Source organism: Cibotium barometz, chromosome 47, assembly GCF_041138505.1.
Source record: "Cibotium barometz isolate CiBa-2024 chromosome 47, ASM4113850v1, whole genome shotgun sequence".
Taxonomy (NCBI): domain Eukaryota; kingdom Viridiplantae; phylum Streptophyta; class Polypodiopsida; order Cyatheales; family Cibotiaceae; genus Cibotium; species Cibotium barometz.
The window spans coordinates 3,341,879-3,362,135 of NC_141092.1; the positions used below are offsets into that span (position 1 = coordinate 3,341,879).

General features: G+C 42.1%; 1 protein-coding gene across 1 annotated transcript; it reads left to right on the plus strand.

Moving 5' to 3' along the window:
- Nucleotides 1–203: 203 nt before the first annotated feature.
- On the plus strand, nucleotides 204–1,391 carry LOC147611272 (uncharacterized). The gene is made up of 3 exons (XM_086784855.1): nucleotides 204–454; nucleotides 540–751; nucleotides 1,348–1,391. The coding sequence occupies exons 1-3, from the start codon at nucleotides 204–206 to the stop codon at nucleotides 1,389–1,391; spliced, it is 507 nt and encodes a 168-aa protein (XP_086640981.1).
- Nucleotides 1,392–20,257: the final 18,866 nt, after the last annotated feature.

The window sequence follows — 20,257 nt, forward strand, 5'->3', positions numbered from 1 at the left end:
ATCCACCAGATCCAATATCTGGTGCCCCTCCACCATTCAAAAGCATTACAAGTTTTCTTATGTTTGTTGGTGATGGTTTCAATGGGCTTCTTGGCTATTGTAGGAGATTACACATGTTGTGGCTAGATGTAGCTGAAAAGAGGCAAACACAATTTGTCTTCGACCAGATTCAAGCGACATCGACTAAGAAGATCAATGGTTTGATGCAGAGGATTAAAGAGCTCTCAGAGGAGCTTGAGGTGCAGAAGAATAATCTAGCGGATCGTGTGCGCACAATAAATCAATTTACCGATAATTATGTTCGTCTTCAACACTCCACTCGTAATCTTCGGCGTCGTGTTCACCATTTCACTCACCTTCCCATGGGATATCACGCAAGGCAAAGAAAACGTAAAGCTGTTGGGTTGCTTTCAAAGACAGCAGGCGCATGCAAGAGGCGTAAACAAACAACCAGGTAAAAATTTTTGTAGGAATTATAGCAGCTTTGAGAAGCAATTAATGAATAAAGCATCTCTCATGGTTGACCATTGTGATTGTAGGGCTTGTGCAACAGCTATACTAGGATGTAACAATGCTGAGGACAATGTTAATGCCTCCCTTCTTCAGCATGTCCTTCAGGAGAAGGATATTATGGAAATGATAACAGGTTCTGGTAATGATAAGCTGCGGGAGACCCTTCGTCAACATTTCTTGAAGGAAATCAAAGAAATTGTCACCCCCAAAGAGATGCTTGATATATGTTACTCAGCAGGTATTAGCCAGAAAGGTTACAGAGCAATATACAGGTCAATCACTTTAGGGTTACGAGCAAAGGGAGTTATGCAATCCTTGCTTCCAACACTTTATAGCTTACAGATGGCAAAGAAGTGTGCTAATGGTGATATTGCATCCATGTTCGAGGGTGGGTACAAGTGGGTGGAGGATATTATGCCAAGGCCAACAATCAAACCCTTTGAATACAATGCATATAACAATGTCTACATTGACATGGAAGTGCTACAAAAAGCAATGATTCAGTACTATGGCCTCACACTTGAAGAGACAGGTGGAAATGCCGTGTTTGTCTTGAAGCTGGATGAATGTCAAGTGGTTAAAGGTCAAAGACTGGAGCGTGTTAGTTTAACCTTGATGAGCCGAGCACTTAGAGGAAGGCCTTTAGAGACCCAAGAGTTGGATGCAACTGAAGACTGCAACAATAGGGATCAAGGGCATAAGCAGGACTACTACGGCATTCAATCAGAGAAGAACATCTGGTGGCAAGCAGCATGGGTCCTCCCAAAAGAGAACCATGATACCTTGAGGTGGTATTTTGAACGGTCTGGCATTCAACATGTCGTCTCTTGTCAGGTCAATGGTCAGAAGCCATATGTTCCCGAAATAGGCTGCTTTAACGTTGAATGGCACTTGGGTGGCGATCTAAAAACCTTAAAGTGTATGTTGGGTTGTAAAACATGTGCAAATACTATATTCTCATGTGTTTACTGTTGTCATTTCAAGACAGCAGTAGACTCACAAGAGTAAAAGGGAAACAACCTAGCAAAGGCAAAAGTCAAAAACAGGTGGGTGCAAAAAAAGCAATCGTTTTTGATGCTGAACAGAGGAAAGGATCAAAAGTATGGCATAATGGCATATTAAGTTGTGACCAGAGCAAGCCACCTAGTCGTGAGACCAGGAGGACAATGCTTGGAACCCAATCTTGGAAATTCCACTATGTCAAGTGCATGTGTGCACATTACATGCAAGACTCAGGATTTTGGATAAGCTATTGATGCTCCACATAAACTATGTCTGGAACATGGAGCCCGAAGATCGACGAGAAGAGTCAATACGTGCACTAGAGGGTGTACTTTCCTCTATGGGATTACATGCTGGAGCAGTGGTCTTGACAAAGGATAGAAAATCAAACCCTACACAAGACAACCCTAATAAAATTTGCATGGGTGGATCAAAGGCAAGACACTTGCTATCAAACCACTTGGGTTCTCATAGCCACACTGACTTTGAAATTTGGAAGAAGATATGTGATGTCACAACATATCGAGGAAATGATGCCAGGCTTGGCCTAAAACGTGCACATGTATGGGAGGTGTGTAATAAAATGGTCGATCTTCTAGAGCGACCTCACCTGGATGACCATGGTATTGAGGCACTTAAACAAGCCACTTGTAGATTCACAGAAGAAATGGTCAAGGCATGGGGAGAAACACACATTACTCACTACATGGTAATGTTGTATTTATTGTGTCCTTGTAGTATGTTCTTCATACTGTTTGTTGACTTTTTGTAATTTTCTATGCAGCATATATTGTATGCACATGGGCCATACTTTCTCAATAGATATGGCTCTTTAGCACTTTGGAGCAATCAAGGCATGGAGAAATCACATTACCAAGCAAAGGCCGTGTATTTTAAGGGCACTCGCCATGGTGGTGGCAAAGTCAAGAGTAATGCACTCCATGAAATGTTCAACTGGTTCTATCGCGTTCTGGTTGGCAAAAAAAGGCAGAAAAGTCACGGTAATTTGTCTCTTAGGCGTCAAATAATGAAAACTGTTAATGCAAGAAGAACTGAAGGATACAACAGATCAAATGCTAGGGAGAGACTACGGCAGTGGGTAGCATATTTAAGTCATTTTTCATTTATAGCCACCACATTTCAATTTCTTCTTTGTGCTCTACTCTCTCTTGCCCTCCCACTATCTCTTGCACTCGTACATACCTATAGCCACCACATTTCAATTTCTTCTTTGTGCTCTACTCTCTCTTGCCCTCCCACTATCTCTTGCACTCGTACATACCTAGGCCATGTCAGAAGAACAGGAGCAAGACTTGCGGTTTTTCGATCAACTCGGCCCACTACCTACTACTACAGCAAAAAGGACAAGTCTACCTATCGTAACAGAGCAAGAGGCAAAGGAGATGAGAGAAGAAGAGCGCAGGAAGGAGGCCAAAGAAGCGCAATGCAGGAAGGAAGCTGAAGAAGCAGGGTCTAGTAGAGAAGCAGAAGAAGAGCGGCGTCGAAAAGAAGCCGAGGAAGGTCAAGGGCAGCCACCGGAGATTGTTATTGAGGCCGACACCCTAGAACAGCTAGAGGTTATCTTACAGAACAGGGAGGTCGAGCTCTTGTCCTACGGCATCACGAAAGATACCATTGACAAAGAGTTTGCTCTTGTGAGGGCAGCTTGGGAGATAGAAATGCAAAAGAGACAGCAGCCCAAAGAGGACGCAAGGAGGGCAAGCCAAGCACAGCCCCCACAGGCAGCCACAACATCCAGACGGCCAGTCAAGAAGTGTGGTAAAAGAATGGAGGGCAAGTTTCGGGACCAACAAGAAGAGGAAGAGCGTGCACAAAAGAAAAAGAAGTTCAGGTCTGAACGACCACCATGGGAGAATCAAAGACCACCACCGCCTCCACCAGTTACAAAGAAGAAGAGAAAATGGAGGCCAGGGACAGTCGCGCTACGAGAGATTAGGAAATATCAGAAAATCACAGATCTTCTCATCCCCAAGGCACCATTCTCTTGACTGGTGAGAGAAACAATGGAAAAATATTCTGACAGGGTTGACCGCATACAGAGCACAGCTCTTGAAGCTCTTCAAGAAGCTGCTGAAGATATTGTAGTTTCTGTTTTTGAAGACTCAGTGCTGGCTATGGTACATGCCAAGAGAGTTACTTTGAAGCCAGTAGATATGTCCCTAGCCCTACATCTACGTTTAGAGCGTAGCCTTCTACCTCAATAGGCTAACCCATTTTGTAATTCTCCCTACAAAATTTTGTAATGTTCCCAGATTCCTTTGTAGCTTTTTCACACATTAATGAAAACTTTGTGAGTTGTGTTACATTCTTTGTTGAGTCCATTTTTTTTGTATACTCAGTGCCAATGAACATTTCATTTAAAAAATATAAAAGCACTATACACACAGGAAAAAACACACACACACACACATATATATATATACACACACAAACATATATATACACACATATATATACATATACAAATATATATACATATGCACATATATATATATATATATGTACACACACACACACACACACATATATATGAATATATATGTACACACACACACACATATATATGAATATTTATATATACAAAAAATGTAGATCCTATAAAGTCAACTAGAGAAACTTATAGAGTGCCTTATGAGCCTCAAGGCAAAAAAAATAAAAAAAATGCCATGTGCGCTACGGCGCGTTAATCTCTAGTTTAACCAGGTCAAAATGGAGATTTACGCGCCGTAGCGCACATGGTATTTTTTTTTATTTTTTTTGATATCTTTGGTCTGGTGAGGCTCATAAGACCATTTAGGTGCCCTAACAGTCCCAAATCTTACATATTTATATAAGATATTATTTATATTTATATATATCTTATAATAGCCGTAAAATCTTATAATATCTTATGTCTTATGTATATATATCCTATATATCTTTTATATATATATATATATTATATATATATATATATCTTTCAATAGCCCCAGAATCTTATATATATATATAGGTGCACACACACACACACATATATATATATACACACACAAACATATATGCACATATATATACATATGCAAATATATATACATATACACATATATATATATGTTTATTTATATATACAAAAAAGGTAGATCCTATAAATGCACCTAGAGACCCTTATAGAGTGCCTTATGAGCCTCAAGGCCAAAAAAATAAAAAAAAATAAAAAAAATTACCATGTGCGCTACGGCGCGTTAATCGGTACTTTGACCAGGTCAAAATGTCGATTTACGCGCCGTAGTGCACATGGTATTTTTTTTAATTTTTTTTTATGTCTTTGGTCTGGTGAGGCTCATAAGACCCTTTAGGTGCCCTAACAGCCCCAAAATCTTATATATTTATATAAAATATTATATATATGTATATATATCTGATAATAGCCTTAAAATCTTATAATATCTTATGTCTTATATATATATATATCCTATACATCTTTTATATATATATATGTATATATATATCATTCAATAGCCCCAGAATCTTATATATATATATAGGTACACACACACACACACATATATATATGTATATATATACATATATGTACATATATATATACATATATGTGAGTGTGTTTACATCTATAAATACAATATTTTTTCATACCGCTCTAACCCAATCTCGATTACGTTTTTTAATCACGATCTCAATTAAAATATATCCTAAACAATTTTTTCTATGAACACATGAACAAAATCTTAAAATTGCGAGGCTTGAAATGGTATATCACAAGTACGCTAGGAAAAATCACAACTTACAATGCACAACAAAAAATTTTTATTAAACTTGGAAGAGAAGTTTGCATTACATCTTTTTAATAAGCTCTTGGAAGAGCTTATTAAAAATCACAACTTACAATGCGCAACAAAAAAATTTTATTAAACTTGGAAGAGAAGTTTGCATTACATCTTTTTAATAAGCTCTTGGAAGAGCTCAGGAGAGAGTTCTAGAGGCTGGTTTCTGGCCTAAGCTTTGGAATACATCACTCGGCTCATTGATTCCTTGAGCCTGAGAAAGGGCACAATGGCCTAAAACTGAGTCGGAATGGTTGCCCGTGAAGCAATACAAGGCAACTTCCCTAGCTACCAAAAACTGAGTCGGGATGGTTGCCCGTGAAGCAATACAAGGCAACTTCCCTAGCTACCAAAATACATTTATTTATGTTCGAGGCTAAGGGGTTCTCCGACAAGACTGCACTAAGTGCTTTACATTTTAGGAGCTCGGCATAGGCGATCTCTGCATATTCTAAATGAAAAACCCGCACTATGTTGGCTCTGAGGGCAGGTATGTAGTGCCAAAGGGATGCATCTCGACCCTCTGACTTTGGCCGCGTTCCTCCTACGCGCATTGCAAACTTGTCCACTTCAAAAGCAGTCTGTCAACATGTCAATATAGAAGTTAGGAAGCGTGAAATGATACAAAAAATAATTTGCTTTACAACTAAGAAGTAAGGACATACCTCAGTTGCATCATCACTTGCAACTAGTTGCTCTTATTCGTCAAGTTTATGCTTCCTTGGTCTTGAGCATCGCCAGCAACCAAGGGCATGTGTGGTTCAAAGGCAGCTACGCTCTCATAGAATTGCACTTCTTGCTTTATTTCAACGAGCGCTTTGGCCACTACAACTTCCAAGGTACTGCTACCAATATCATATGCAGGTTGTCATCTTCAAAAGAGATTTTCACTTTTCCTTTGTCTTGACCCCTAGCATTCACGGCAATAATAGAAAGTGCCTCATCCTCACGAAACCCGAGTGTCTTGGCAATGTCATCCAAAAACAAAAACTCTTTCCCATCAATAATGATTAGATGCAAAGACATGATAACAAGGTCTGGGACCTCCTCGAGTACTTCATCGCCCTCTAGAACTAGGTCCGGAACCTCCTCGGGGACATTATCTTGTAGAGCCACCAATGCCATTGAGGCCTCCCATTGTTCTGTAACAATCTCTTCCTCAGCATGGGCCTCTTGGACCTGCTCCATTAGCTTTACTTTGCCCTTTTCTTTTTCCTTGCCACTTTCTTTCGCCACACCCTCTTGTAACAGAAGGACCAAAACCATGTCCCAGCTTAGGAAAGAAGTGCCGATGTTGCCCATTTGTAGATCCAGGAGTAAGTCTTCCTCCTCATTTCTGTAGTCCTTTTCTGTGAGGGATTTTAAAAACCTGGATAGGCGAAATCTAAAATTCTTCTCTTCCCTGAGGTCAACTGGAACCCATAAGCCCTCATCACCCTCAAACATGATGGAGTACATGCTGATGTGTTCATCCATATACTGAATGACATCTGTAAAAGCATCCGCGTGTAGATGCATTGTTGCACGTACATCAATTGCTCCCTCAAACATTGGGACGATCTCATCAACCCTATGAAGTAACTCAAGCTTTCCTAGCTGTGCAATAAGTGCGTCAAGTAGAGGTGCCATGTCTATGAGTGATTGGAGGAAATAGAGAATGTGTGATACAAAAAGGTGTGCAAAATTGAGAGCAAGTGTTAGGAGAGAATGATAATTGTCAATTGATGTAAATGAGTAAAGTATCGTTTATAAATGGGCGACCTTGTTATAAAATTTTTAAAAACTTTTAAAATTTGTAAGTACCAAAAAAATTTTAAAAAATGGTATGCGAAAGCAAGAATGTATCCTTCCATCGCAAGGTCATTTCCAATTTACTAAGGGGCTCACGCCACAGATGCTTCTGTGACCAACCTTACACTATCACAAAAAAATAAAACTGCACAAGACAATTGAAAATTCTTAATAAGACAGTGAGGCAAAAAAATTGAAATTGTATTTACTTCAATTCAAGATTACATATCCAGTGGTTATCTGATAGCTACACAGCCAGGGAAAGTAATTTCTCTACAAAGAAAAGATCGTTCCTGCCTTTTGCGCACTACTCTACCATTGATTATCAAAGCAAAATCACCACTGAGTGAGAATCGAAGAACTAAGTAGTCACGTAAGTTGGCAAGGGACCAGTCATCATCATTCACAGTAACATCTTCTACATCCCCACCTTGCATGGATATATGTAGCACACCCTGTTCTGTAGAGGTTGTGTCGGAGTCTAACGCCTCCCATTCTCCATTTGTAAGCTTCCATCGCCTGTAAGGAAACGCAATGGACAACTGTTGCTTGGCAATATGATAGCGCATCACAACCTTCTCAACAATTACTCCGCATCTGCTGATGGTGTCTCCATTGTGTTGAACAACTTTTTTATCCCATGCAGGTGATAAGAAACAAGTCAGAGCTCTCTCCCCCTTTGCAATCCATAAAGTTGGGGTACGATGTGTGTCACTTGTATGGAACAGGTACACAAAGAGGTGTAGAGGTATGAAGCAGGTTATGGTTGCTTTGTGAGATCCATATGTGCACTTCATAGCATTTTGCACCTTGCTTTCGATCTGCAAACAAGCCATGGCCACTGAAGCATTGTCTGGAATTGGCCATTCAATAGATGTGAGAGTTGGCGTAGGTTTTGGAACTAATTTTCCAGTACCATTTGCTGTCATGGGAACCACATATGTATCCTCATAGAAGAAGATGTTTCGTGCTAGAAGTTGTGCAGCTGGACACCCTCCAAAGATTAAACTACCAAGCTCCACATGGTATGCTTCAAAGGTTCCTGAAATTGCCTCCATAGGCTCCCATTCACTATAGTTTGAGGGAAAAATATCTACGCACAGGAACCCAAGAACAATTGAAGCAGTGCTCAGTATACCATTATTAGCACACAATTGATTTAAAAACAAGAATATAAAGTGGTGAAATAACTTACAATTTGCAGGAAATCGTTGACGTTGGTCATGGTCTGCTAGCTCTGTTGCCTTGTAAACATGTTGGACCTTGGCTAGCTTTTTTCCATCACGATCTTGTTTGAGCTCCAATATCCGCCCTTTCCAATGGTGACTTTGTATATCAACGTATCGCTTTGACACCTTGTGGCTTCCTCTTGTACTAGGCTGCATCGAAATCCAATTCCACTTCTCGTACTGTTTGATGTTCCAGTGCCCATCCTCATCTTGACCACTACTACAAGAGAGAGATTGAATACTGATCGGAGGCCTTCGAGCTCTAGAAGAAGACATCGGATGTATATATTAGAGAGATTATAAACCTTGATGGCAAAGAAAAATAGAATGGTGAGAAAAAAACTTAGACTAGGGAGACGTAAAAAAGAGAAGGAGTTGTAGAGCAAGTTCCAAGGGCTTGGCTGTGCTATTACTGCACTTTGAAAGAGGATATTGGAGGGAATGAGAGGAGACAATGAGTAAGATTATGAGAGCCAAAGCATTTGCAACTCAAGCTTCCATAGCTTGGCTCCACTGTTACACTCTGTAAAAGGAGGTTGGACAAGGTAGAAGGATGTAAGTGAGGATCAAACTTCCCTAGCTTCTGAGAGGAGGTTGCAGATCAAGCTTCCATAGCTAAGCTCTGCTGTTACACTCTGTAAAAGGAGGTTGGACAAGGAAGATGGATGAAGTAAGGAAATGTAAGTGAGGATCAAACTTCTGTAGCCTCTGAGAGGAGGTTGCAGATCAAGCTTCCATAGCTAAGCTCTGCTCTTACACTCTGTAAAAGGAGGTTGGACAAGGAAGAAGGATGAAGGAAGGAAATGTAAGTGAGGATCAAACTTCCATAGCTTCTAAGAGGAGGTTGCAGATCAAGCTTCCATAGCTATAGATCTAGGTTTCTGAGTGAAGAGAGAGGTAGATCAAGAGGTAGATAGCTAAAAGAAGTAGTCTGGAGAGTGAAAAACGCCTTGCTATAAGAAAGGGGAAAGAGAGAGCGTTTTGGAGGGAACGTGGGAGAGAGGGATAGTGGAAAGTGAAGGGGAATGTGCATTGAATGCATGGGAACTCGTTTTTGGGCCTCTATCACTTTGGAGGCCTTAGTTAATGATGGCTGCAGGCTGCTGGCAGGCTGCAGCTATCCTTTTCTATATAAAATAGGGAAAAAATGCATATACGTTTTAAATTTTTGAGTTTTAGTTGATTTTGAAATTTTAAAAAGAGCCTATTTAGCCTATTATTCTAAGTTTGACCACTACCTTCTAGGCTCTTACAAACCATTGGTTTCAGTCCACATGTAATCTCCCTATTTGTCTATTTCTTAATCACCTCCATTAGGCAATGGCAAATTAAAGGGCCCAAAAAGAATCCATTGAGTTCCTAATGTATGGTTTCTGTCTAGCTGGTCTCGAGACTTCCATTGATTGGAATCGTATGTTGTACTACCTCCGGTGGTACCCCTTTCATTTCCTTGTAATTCCAAGTGAAACAACCCTTATATTCCTTGAGGAGAACAATGAGCTCTTCTTCCTTTGCGGAAGTCAAATCTTTAGCAATGTATATGGGCCATGCTTTTTCCCTCGGTCCCGCAATATCAACCTCCTTGACCCCTCCTCTTTTACCCTAGTAGCTGTCAGCCGGACCACTCTCCAACAATCATCCACTGTATAGTTCTTGAAATGGTCGGGTATTAAAAGGAAATCTGGTTTGTCCTCATTGTCATTTTTAGCTTTTGCCATGATCTTCTTGGCCTCACGCTCTGCCTCTACTAGGGCCTTGTTGCGTTTTTAACACCCTGCTTTTGTAAGCTTGGGTGCATCGATTTCTTGAAGGGTGGTTCTCTCTTTGTGCGTCCCTTCCAATGATATTTTACTCAACTCCTCACCCCATTCCTTTGAGAACTCATCATGTACATTTGTAGCCTCAAGGTTCTTAACCATAGGGCATCCGTAGGTCTGCTTCATAACAGGGCGTTCTGCTGGGTTAAGTACCGTTTCTATCTCCGCCCCATCGTTTGAGGCGCTGAGCACTGGTATGGCTTTGTGCCACAGTACCTTTTGTACTTGATGTCTCCCCTCCTGATTCCTCATTCATGGTGTGCCAATTAACCATGCAAATAGAAGTCGTGGGGACGGTCCCAGATTCTATATGCTGGGTTCCCTTGGGTTGCATTACATCAATGGTTGCCAACACTTGCATCCAATTTTCACTGAAGTCCAAGGGGGTAGTGATGCATACATTCTTGTTTCCTCCTCATCCTTGGTTTCCCCCTCTGTAGGTTGGCATATCTGTATGAATGTGGTTTGCTCCGTATAGTGACCGAGTCATTACCCAACTATTTCCCTTCCATGGGGTGTGCTTTCCATGCTCTTAGATCAATCTGGGACGACCTTTCATGAGGGAATCCAAATTGGTGCATGATTGGGCTTTGGATCATGTGTATGTATGCAGGGATATTATGTCATATGTACCAGGTTGGTGTAGGAAGTCCATGACCACAAATGTATGACGATAGCAAAACGTAAAAAGTCTGAATTTAACATTCTCCAAGAGCCCAATGGGTCTCGAAGATGTTCTATCAACCATTTTGACAATTAGATCTGCTTTTTTTAGATCAAGTTTACCCCAGTTTTCCCCAAGCAACGTTTGGTAATGATGCTAACCCTTGCCTCACCATCCAGAATAGCCAATGCCTGGTATTCATTATGATGAATCGGGATGGTAGCGTCGGTGTCGTCACTTTCATAGTAGAGTCCCAATTGGTTAATTGTTGGTATCTTAATGACTTGGGTTTTCTTTGTATGCTTCAAGGTTCTTTCTGCCTATAAGGGTGGCAGAGTCTCATCCATATTATCAGCATGCCTTAGACCGTGCCCTCGACCCATTCTTTTACATCTGTCCATAAGGTTGGTGAATTGCGTAACAGTTGCTCCAATGGCATCTAGATAGGCGTGGATAGTACAGCTGCAAGGAGCCGCAAGGCTTCCTATATCCCTGGGTTCCTTGGATATAGAGGGTCCTTCCCATGTAGGTGTCTCGTATTCTTCCATGGGGGGAAGGAATGGATAGACCCCCCAACTCATTTTCCTCAAACATTCTAGACATTGTGTTTGTTTGTGAGTCCTCTTTTGTTCCTTCCAAAATCGGGGTTGGCATGTTCAATACCCTATTCCAGGGTGGTTTATCTCGTGGGATAAATGGTATCCCTTACTCGACTGGTCCTTCCTTCCAAAATCGGGGTTGGCATGTTCAATACCCTATTCCAGGGTGGTTTATCTCGTGGGATAAATGGTATCCCTTACTTGACTGGTCCTTCCTTAGTTTCATGAAGTCGTTTGTTGGTACTCTTCGACTAAGGCCTTGGCATCTTCAAGCTTTCTTATCTCTTCGTTCGGCGGCATTGGGATATTCACCAACCCCCTTAGGAGTTGCTGGTTGTTCTCCTTGCTTTCCCTGGTCTAATCCTCCCAAGATTGATCCCTTGACCCCCTTCTTCCTTTGATTGGGTGGATCCAGTATCAATTGTATCTTCTTTGGATCCATCTTGGATTGTAACCCATGTGGACCCCCCTTTCCTAATTTCTTCACTCTTCTCCGGCCAGCAGATCTGGAAATAGTCACATCCGCCCGGTTTCTTCCGCCCGGTTTCTTCCTTTTTTTCTTAGTTGAGCTTGAGCTCGTGTTAGGACATTGAGCGGTGTGATCTTCCCAGATTGTACACTAATGGTATGGATGGTGGCTTGATTAGCAGTAAAGGCAGATCCATTTGCTCGGTAGGGACAATCTTTGATCAAATGATCAATTCCACATTTAGTGCAGGTGAGCAGTGGCATGTCATTGGGCATGCCACGCCACTTGTTGTGGTTGGTGTGTATGATTCATATTCTTGTTTGGGCATTTGGCTACTCGATGTGGCCCATCGTAGCCATAGAATTATAAAGGTCCTCTTCTCAGATTTGAGTTTATTTCCTTGCCCTTCCACTATACCGTGGTTTGAAACACAAGTACTGGAGTGTAGGACATAGTATTTTGGCATGACCTCAGCTATGCCCTTATAGTATTCCCCACTAAATTCTATTTCCCACACCATAACATCTTCTGATGGCTCTTCAATCACTACTTGATTGATCTTTACATGTGGTGGTTATGGCAGTAGAACTGGTGTGGTTGTAAGGGCGAAGCGTCTTGTACCCACCATAGCATTCCCCTAGGTAAGTAAGAAGATTTGGGTTGTCTAGCAGTGGTGGCAGTGATCTGCATAAGTGGTGCCGGCAAAGCCAATGGGGCTCTATTTGCTGGTAGTGCCATATTTTGAAACCTTGGATATCTACACATTGAAGTGTCATGATTGTTGAGAGTCTTGATATCCCAAGCTCATCTACATCTTCATCGGCAGTACATCATGAGCTTGAGAGGGGCTGTTGAGATATTCAAGCTCGATGTTAGTGTGAGCCAGCTATGCTATGTGCTGGCAGATTAGGTAGGAACATGTGTGAGACATAAATGACCGCGTGTCCAGCTGGTCATAGTGTGTGGACATTAGCTAGGGTTAGTTGAGTGTGGACACAACTCATTGTGTGTTGTGTGGATTATGGAGTAGTGCATTATGCTTTGTGTGAGAGTGGACATGGCTTCCCTCTATGGTTAGGGTTTGCAATATACATTAGGGTTTGCTCCTGTGTGTGTGTCTCCTCCTCCTCTACCGTTCTTTCAACATGGTATCAGAGCCTTGTGCTGTTTATTAGGGTTTATGAGTGAGTGAGTGAAGAGGGAGAAGAAGAAGCTGTGAAAAGAAGCTGTGAAGCTGCCATTGGAGCTGTGAAGCTTGGAGCACACCAAATACTATCAGATCTGAGAGCTTGGCCTACCGGGTAAGGTCCTCTAAACATCCTTGAGCGGATTGCAGGTGAAACAGGCAAAAGCAAAGCATTTTAGAGCAAATCAAAGCAAGGCAAAATTCTGGTTTTTGAAGCTTTCCATTAAAGCTTGGGGAACATTGATGTATGGTGGAAATATGTGTGATTCTGGCAAAGCAAACATGTATCTGACAATGAGGGATGTATTGACAACTCTTATGCAAGCCCTACTGTGAATTTGGAGCAATTTACATGCATTTAATTGAGTGGAAAACTCTGGTTTTTGAGCTCTCACAAAACAGTGAAAAAGAAGCTCAAATTTGAAGCATTTGGAGTGAGGTTTTTGCAAAAAATCCAACCATTGGTGGGTTGCACACATACCCAAGTGTGTTGGGCACTCAATTACCTCATCATTGGACATTATAAACACTCCCAAAGACCCTGAATGCAGGCGGTGCAGCCCATATAGACAAAACAGGACAATTTTCTGGTTTTTTCATCACGAGGAGGTCAATTACTCACTCGGTGCTTGATATATTCCACAATTTCTTTAGCAATTGGATGCTTTACATCTTGGAGAAGAGGGCTATGTGATTTGTTTGACAAATGATGCTTAATTGAGCTGGGAATGAGCTGATTAAAACAGGCTGTCCACTGGTTGCAGAGAAACAGAGCATTTTAATCGAGCAATTAATCTTTGGTGTTTTACAATTGGACAAATTCCTCTTACATGGAGTTGAAGGACACTATTGCTAAGCCAATGAATGCCTGGTTGCTCAATTTGGTGGAATATTGAAGGAATTAGAGCCAAATCATTACTGGTTTTTCTGGTTTTTCTGGTTTTTTCAAAAACAGAAAAAGGGGTTTTCAAAAATTGATAATTACACATGTCAGATGGAGTTGATACTCAACATTGAGGCTCATTAGGTGTCAATGCAAGTTGCCTAGACTTGATTGCACCATTACATTGCGATTTGGAGCCTTGGAAGGCGTGTCAGTTCAGGGTATTCCGCACTGCGTGAGTCAGTTCATCTCAGATGATTACAGGTTGATTTTCTACATCAAATTTGGAGTTTGTTGGCTATCTTGGAGTATCTGAAACATTCACTGGAGTGTGGTTGAGCTGAGGAAGACTCACTTACAGATTTGAAGTGTGCGGAAGGTGTATGCATTGAGCGAACATGTCTGACAATCCAGTTCAGATTGTTGGTGAGAAGCTGGATAGGAAGAACTTCCAGGCATGGAAGTACAGGATAAAGAGTTTCTTGAAAGGGAAAGGATTCTGGAATCTCATTACAGGTGCTGAGCCAGAGCCTGAGCTACCTCGGCAACCTACATAGCAGCAGCTTATTGCTCATAAGCAGTGGTCAGAGAGAGCATTCAAAGTGCTGCATTATTTGTCTATATGTATATCTGATGCTATGCTCATACACATTCAGGATGCTGAGAATCCCAAAGATGCATGGGATACTTTGGTCAAAATGTTTGATACAGATACGAGTGCTCGCAAGTCTCAATTGCGACAGCAGATACACAATGTGAAAAGGAATAAAAGGAGCATACATGATTATGTGCAAGAAATCAAGAAGTTTGCAGATGCATTGGCCACAATAAATGCCCCCATGCCTGATGATGATTTGGTGGATATTACCTTGCGTGGTCTTGGCAAGGAATACAAATCCTTTGATACATCTATCTCAGTGAGGAGTACAGGTCTACCCGACTTCGATGAGTTGGTTTCCCTCTTATTGGTTGAGGAAATCAAGCTCAGTGATTCATTTCTGGATGCATCTACTAGCCATGATGATGGCAGAAATCAGGCATTTTACTCGCAGAGAGGTTTTAGAGGCAGGGGGAGATTTGCATCACGTGGACGTGGTGGTAATGGTCGTGGATGGCAGGATAGACCTCCACAACAGAATTTTCAGCCTTCTTATGGTGCTCGAGGTGGTCGTGGTTATGCACCTCAGCGAGGCAGAGGTACCCCCCGTGGTCGAGGACGTTGGCAAGGCCAACAAAATTCTATGCAAGATGTGGAATGCCATTATTGTGGCAAATATGGTCATATGGCGAGAGATTGCTTTCGCAAACAGAATGATTTGAGAGGGGGAAGAGCACAGCGTGGTGGTCATTATGGTGGGAACTATGCACAACATGGTGGCAACTATGCATCAAGTAGCAATGATGGAGCTGCAAATCATTTGTTTGCCATGAAGCATGTCGTGGGTTCTATGACAACAAATGCTGAGAATGATGATACATGGTATATGGACTCAGGAGCATCAAATCATATGACATGCCATGGTGAATGGTTTGAGCACATGAAGCCAATGGATGTCAAAGGTTATGTGGAAACAGGTGATGATACCCAGCATGTCATTACACATGTTGGAAGTGTACCATTGGTCATGCATAATGGTCAGACAAAGTCTATGTCAGATGTGCTGTATGTGCCTTCAATCACTAAAAGCTTGGCCTCAGTTGGTCAAATGGTGGAACAGGGATTACAGGTTAGATTCAACGAGCATGGATGCTTTGTTGAAGACTTTAAACATGGATGTAGAGTGATTGCTAAAGGCAAGAAAGAAGGAAGACTGTTTAAGCTGGATGCTGGAATTCCTGAGCTAAAATCAGCCATGTTCTCAAAGAGCAGGAATGTGGTACAGGATATTGATATGTGGCACAAGAGGATTGGCCATGTAAATATACAGAGATTAAAGAACATGCAAACAAGAGGCATTGTGAATGGATTGCCTAGGTTCAAATATGATGGACATATGCATGTTTGTGAAGCCTGTCAGTTTGGGAAGCAGGCAAGATTGAGATTTCCTAGAGAAGGAAATATGAGTAACAGGCCACTTGAGATCGTGCACAGTGATGTATGGGGTCCTGCACAAAACCCGTCTATCAAAGGCAGCTTATACTATGTTACATTCATTGATGACTTTAGCAGGATGACATGGATATATTTTCTCAGGGAGAAGAGTGAAGTATTGGAAAAATTCATGGATTTCAAAGATTTTGCAGAAAAGCAGTATGGCTGTTGGATTAAATGTCTAAGGACAGATGGAGGTGGTGAATACACCTCAAAGGCTTTTGAGCATTTTCTGAGGAAGCATGGTATAAGAAGACAGTTGACATGCAGGTATACACCTCAGCAAAATGGTGTGGCTGAGAGAAAGAACAGAGTTATATGTGAAGTGGCAAGGGCAATGCTTAATGAAAAGAGCATGCCAGATTATTATTGGGCAGAAGCTTGTGCTACTGCAGTATACATATTGAACAAAACACCTACAGCAGCCATTCATGGAAGCACGCCTGAGATGCGGCTCATAGGTTACAGGCCAGATATTGGACATTTGAAAGTTTTTGGATGTGTAGCATATGTTCATGTGCCTGATGAAAGAAGAAGGAAGTTGGATCCTAAAGCTGAGAAATGTGTATTTGTGGGATATGCACAGGATCGAAAGGCCTACAAGTGTTATAATCCACAAACTAGACAAGTGGTCATCTCACGTGATGTGGTGTTTGATGAGCTTGCTAGTTGGTATAAGGCAAAAGATGAGGGTGTTATTGAGACACTTGAGGCTGATGTACATGTGAACTTGCCATCACAAGCAAGTTCAAGTTCTACTACTATGTCTGGGCCAGCAGCAGAAGCTGAGAGTAGCAGTGTTCGTCCATGGTCAGGACGTCTGAGGCATGAGAGTGTAAGCACTGGGAGTAGTGCTTTGGACAAAGGCAAAAAGAAAGTTGAAGGGATTGGAATCACAGGATATGAATCATCCAGTTCTGAAAGTTTGGATGAGGAGCTTGGCATACCTGTTTTACGCACACCTGGTGCGAGGCAGGACAGATATGTGCCACCACATGCTAGAGTCACAGGTGTACAGAGTGACCCGCATGCATTGCGGAGATCCCAGAGGGTCAGATATCCTGTTGACAGGTTGACATACAGAGATTTTGCTATGCACTATGCATACATGACATCTATGGTAAAGCATGTGGAACCTACATGCTACACAGAGGCTATTGGAGAGCATGTATGGGAGAAAGCAATGGACATAGAGATGGACGCATTAGTCCATAATGATACATGGGATTTGGTTGCCCTACCAAAGGACAAGAATGTTATTGGATGTAAATGGGTCTACAAAGTGAAGTGCAAATCTGATGGTTCTATTGAAAGACATAAGGCAAGATTGGTAGCAAAGGGATATGCACAGACTCATGGATTGGATTATGATGAGACGTTTAGCCCAGTGGCTAAGATGGGCACAGTGAGAGCAGTCATTGCTATGGCTGCAGCTAATGGCTGGGAAATGCATCAGATGGATGTAAAGAATGCATTTCTTAATGGAGATCTACAAGAGGAAGTATACATGGCACAGCCAGAAGGGTATGTACACCCTAGATATCCTACTCACGTATGCAGGTTGAAAAAGGCATTATATGGTCTAAAGCAAGCACCACGTGCCTGGAGTGATAAGATGAGCAGATATCTTATCTCACTTGGTTTCCAGATTTCTACAGCAGACTCTTCACTGTATGTGAAGAAGACACAGCATGGGATTGTGTTACTAGTCATCTATGTGGATGACTTGATTATTACAGGTGATCATGGTGCAGATGTGATGCATGTCAAGCAAGCTTTAAGTGGGAAATTTGATATGAAAGATCTTGGTGAGTTGAGATATTTCCTTGGCATTGAAGTGGTGAAAGATCATGCAGGTACTTGGTTAGTACAGCGTCAATATGCCTTGGATATGTTGGCAAAGTATGGCATGACAGGATGTAAACCTATGAGTACGCCATTGGAGCAAAATATGAAGTTAAGGGCTGATTATGGCGAGGAATTGGATGATCCTTCCATGTACAGGAAGATGGTTGGTAGTCTCATATACATGACTATCACACGCCCAGATTTGAGTTATGCAGTGGGGCTAGTCAGTCAGTTTATGCAGAGCCCCAGGAAGCCACATTTGGATGCAGTGAGACGCATCATGAGATATGTGAAGACCACAGCACATTATGGTCTATTTTATGAGAGTGGTAAAAGCTTGGACATACATGGCTACACAGATGCTGATTGGGCAGGTAGCGCATATGACAGGAGGTCTACTAGTGGATATGCTTTTACACTTGGAAGTGCTGTGGTGAGTTGGAGTAGCAAAAAGCAACCTACAGTTGCTTTATCCAGTACAGAGGCTGAGTACAGGGGTGCAGCCATCGCTACTTGTGAGGCTGTTTGGTTAAAGAGTCTCTTGGCATATTTATGTGAGCCTCTTGATGGGAAAGTTGTTCTACATTGTGACAACATGAGCAGTATACAGCTGGCAAAGAATCCAGTGTTTCATGCGAGGACCAAACACATAGAGGTCCATTATCACTTTGTCAGAGAAAAGGTGCTGGATGGTACAGTTGATCTTCACTATGTGAAGACTGATGAGCAGGTGGCTGATATCTTCACGAAGCCACTTAGCAGGGAGAAGTTCGAGTACTTCCGGACTATGTTGGGAGTACATGGGATGAGCTTGAGGGGGAGTGTTGAGAGTCTTGATATCCCAAGCTCATCTACATCTTCATCGGCAGTACATCATGAGCTTGAGAGGGGCTGTTGAGAGTCTTGATATCCCAAGCTCATCTACATCTTCATCGGCAGTACATCATGAGCTTGAGAGGGGCTGTTGAGATATTCAAGCTCGATGTTAGTGTGAGCCAGCTATGCTATGTGCTGGCAGATTAGGTAGGAACATGTGTGAGACATAAATGACCGCGTGTCCAGCTGGTCATAGTGTGTGGACATTAGCTAGGGTTAGTTGAGTGTGGACACAACTCATTGTGTGTTGTGTGGATTATGGAGTAGTGCATTATGCTTTGTGTGAGAGTGGACATGGCTTCCCTCTATGGTTAGGGTTTGCAATATACATTAGGGTTTGCTCCTGTGTGTGTGTCTCCTCCTCCTCTACCGTTCTTTCAACAATGATTTCCCAATTTTACACAGTGAGCTCAATAAAGTAATGGCCTTGCCCCCTTAACTATGGACATTCGGTGGTGGTATGATTTAATCCACACATGGAGAACCACACCAATTCCCTACGGGGGTAAAGGTGACTATGCCCATGCCCAGATGTCTCTCTTCCCTCCCTGACCTTTAATTTTTCTAATATAGCATTGTTGAGCTCATCTACAGTCATGTTTTTGACTTGCTTACTTCGAGCTCCAATTTCTTGGTGACTCTAGACACGTGAAGTCGTGGTTTACTGTAGATGTTCTAACATCTTCGGGTTGTGGCAATTCTAACATATTATCTTCATATTCGATTGCCAATTTGCAGCATGCATCAAGAGTAGCTGGCCAGGCTAGTACCACATAATCATGCATTTTATGGTCTCTAATTCCTCTCTGGAAACAAGGCAACAATTGATCATCTGTCAACCTTTCCCAAAGTTTGCACGTTGAATTTAAGTGCTTTAGGTGTGAGAGACAGTCTCTCATCGACTCATCTTACTTTTGTTTGATGTTATGTAGTTGTGCCACAGGGCTCCATCTGTCGTCGTCGCCACTACAAGAAAAATTGAGCACAAAAACATTCTTTAACCTTGTGAAGTTAACCTTATCCTCCTCAAGCTTAAGGGTTCGGAACCACTGATGAGCTTTTCCCTCTAAGGTCAGTGGCGGGTGGCAAAAAGGCATGTATCATGGTCACATCACTGACTGGTCCTCCACAGGTTTCACATGTGGATTCAAAAATCTCTACATGTTGGATAGGATCCCCGTCCCTAGAGAACTTTTGGACAAGTTTTGAAATGATATGGGGTTTCATTTGGGAAGGTCAGGATTATAGAGAGTAGAGCCTAGTTCCCTAGCTATCCCCCGACCCATTTCTGCTGCCATATTTAATAGATCTGCCCTTGTGGTCACATTAAGGTCCATGGCTGGATCGTTTCTAGGCCGCTAGGGAATTGCTTTCCCCCCCCCTTCCTAGACCTCATCCCCTACCTGTATTGGATCTTCTAGGAAGGGGGGGGAATTCCCCCCCTTC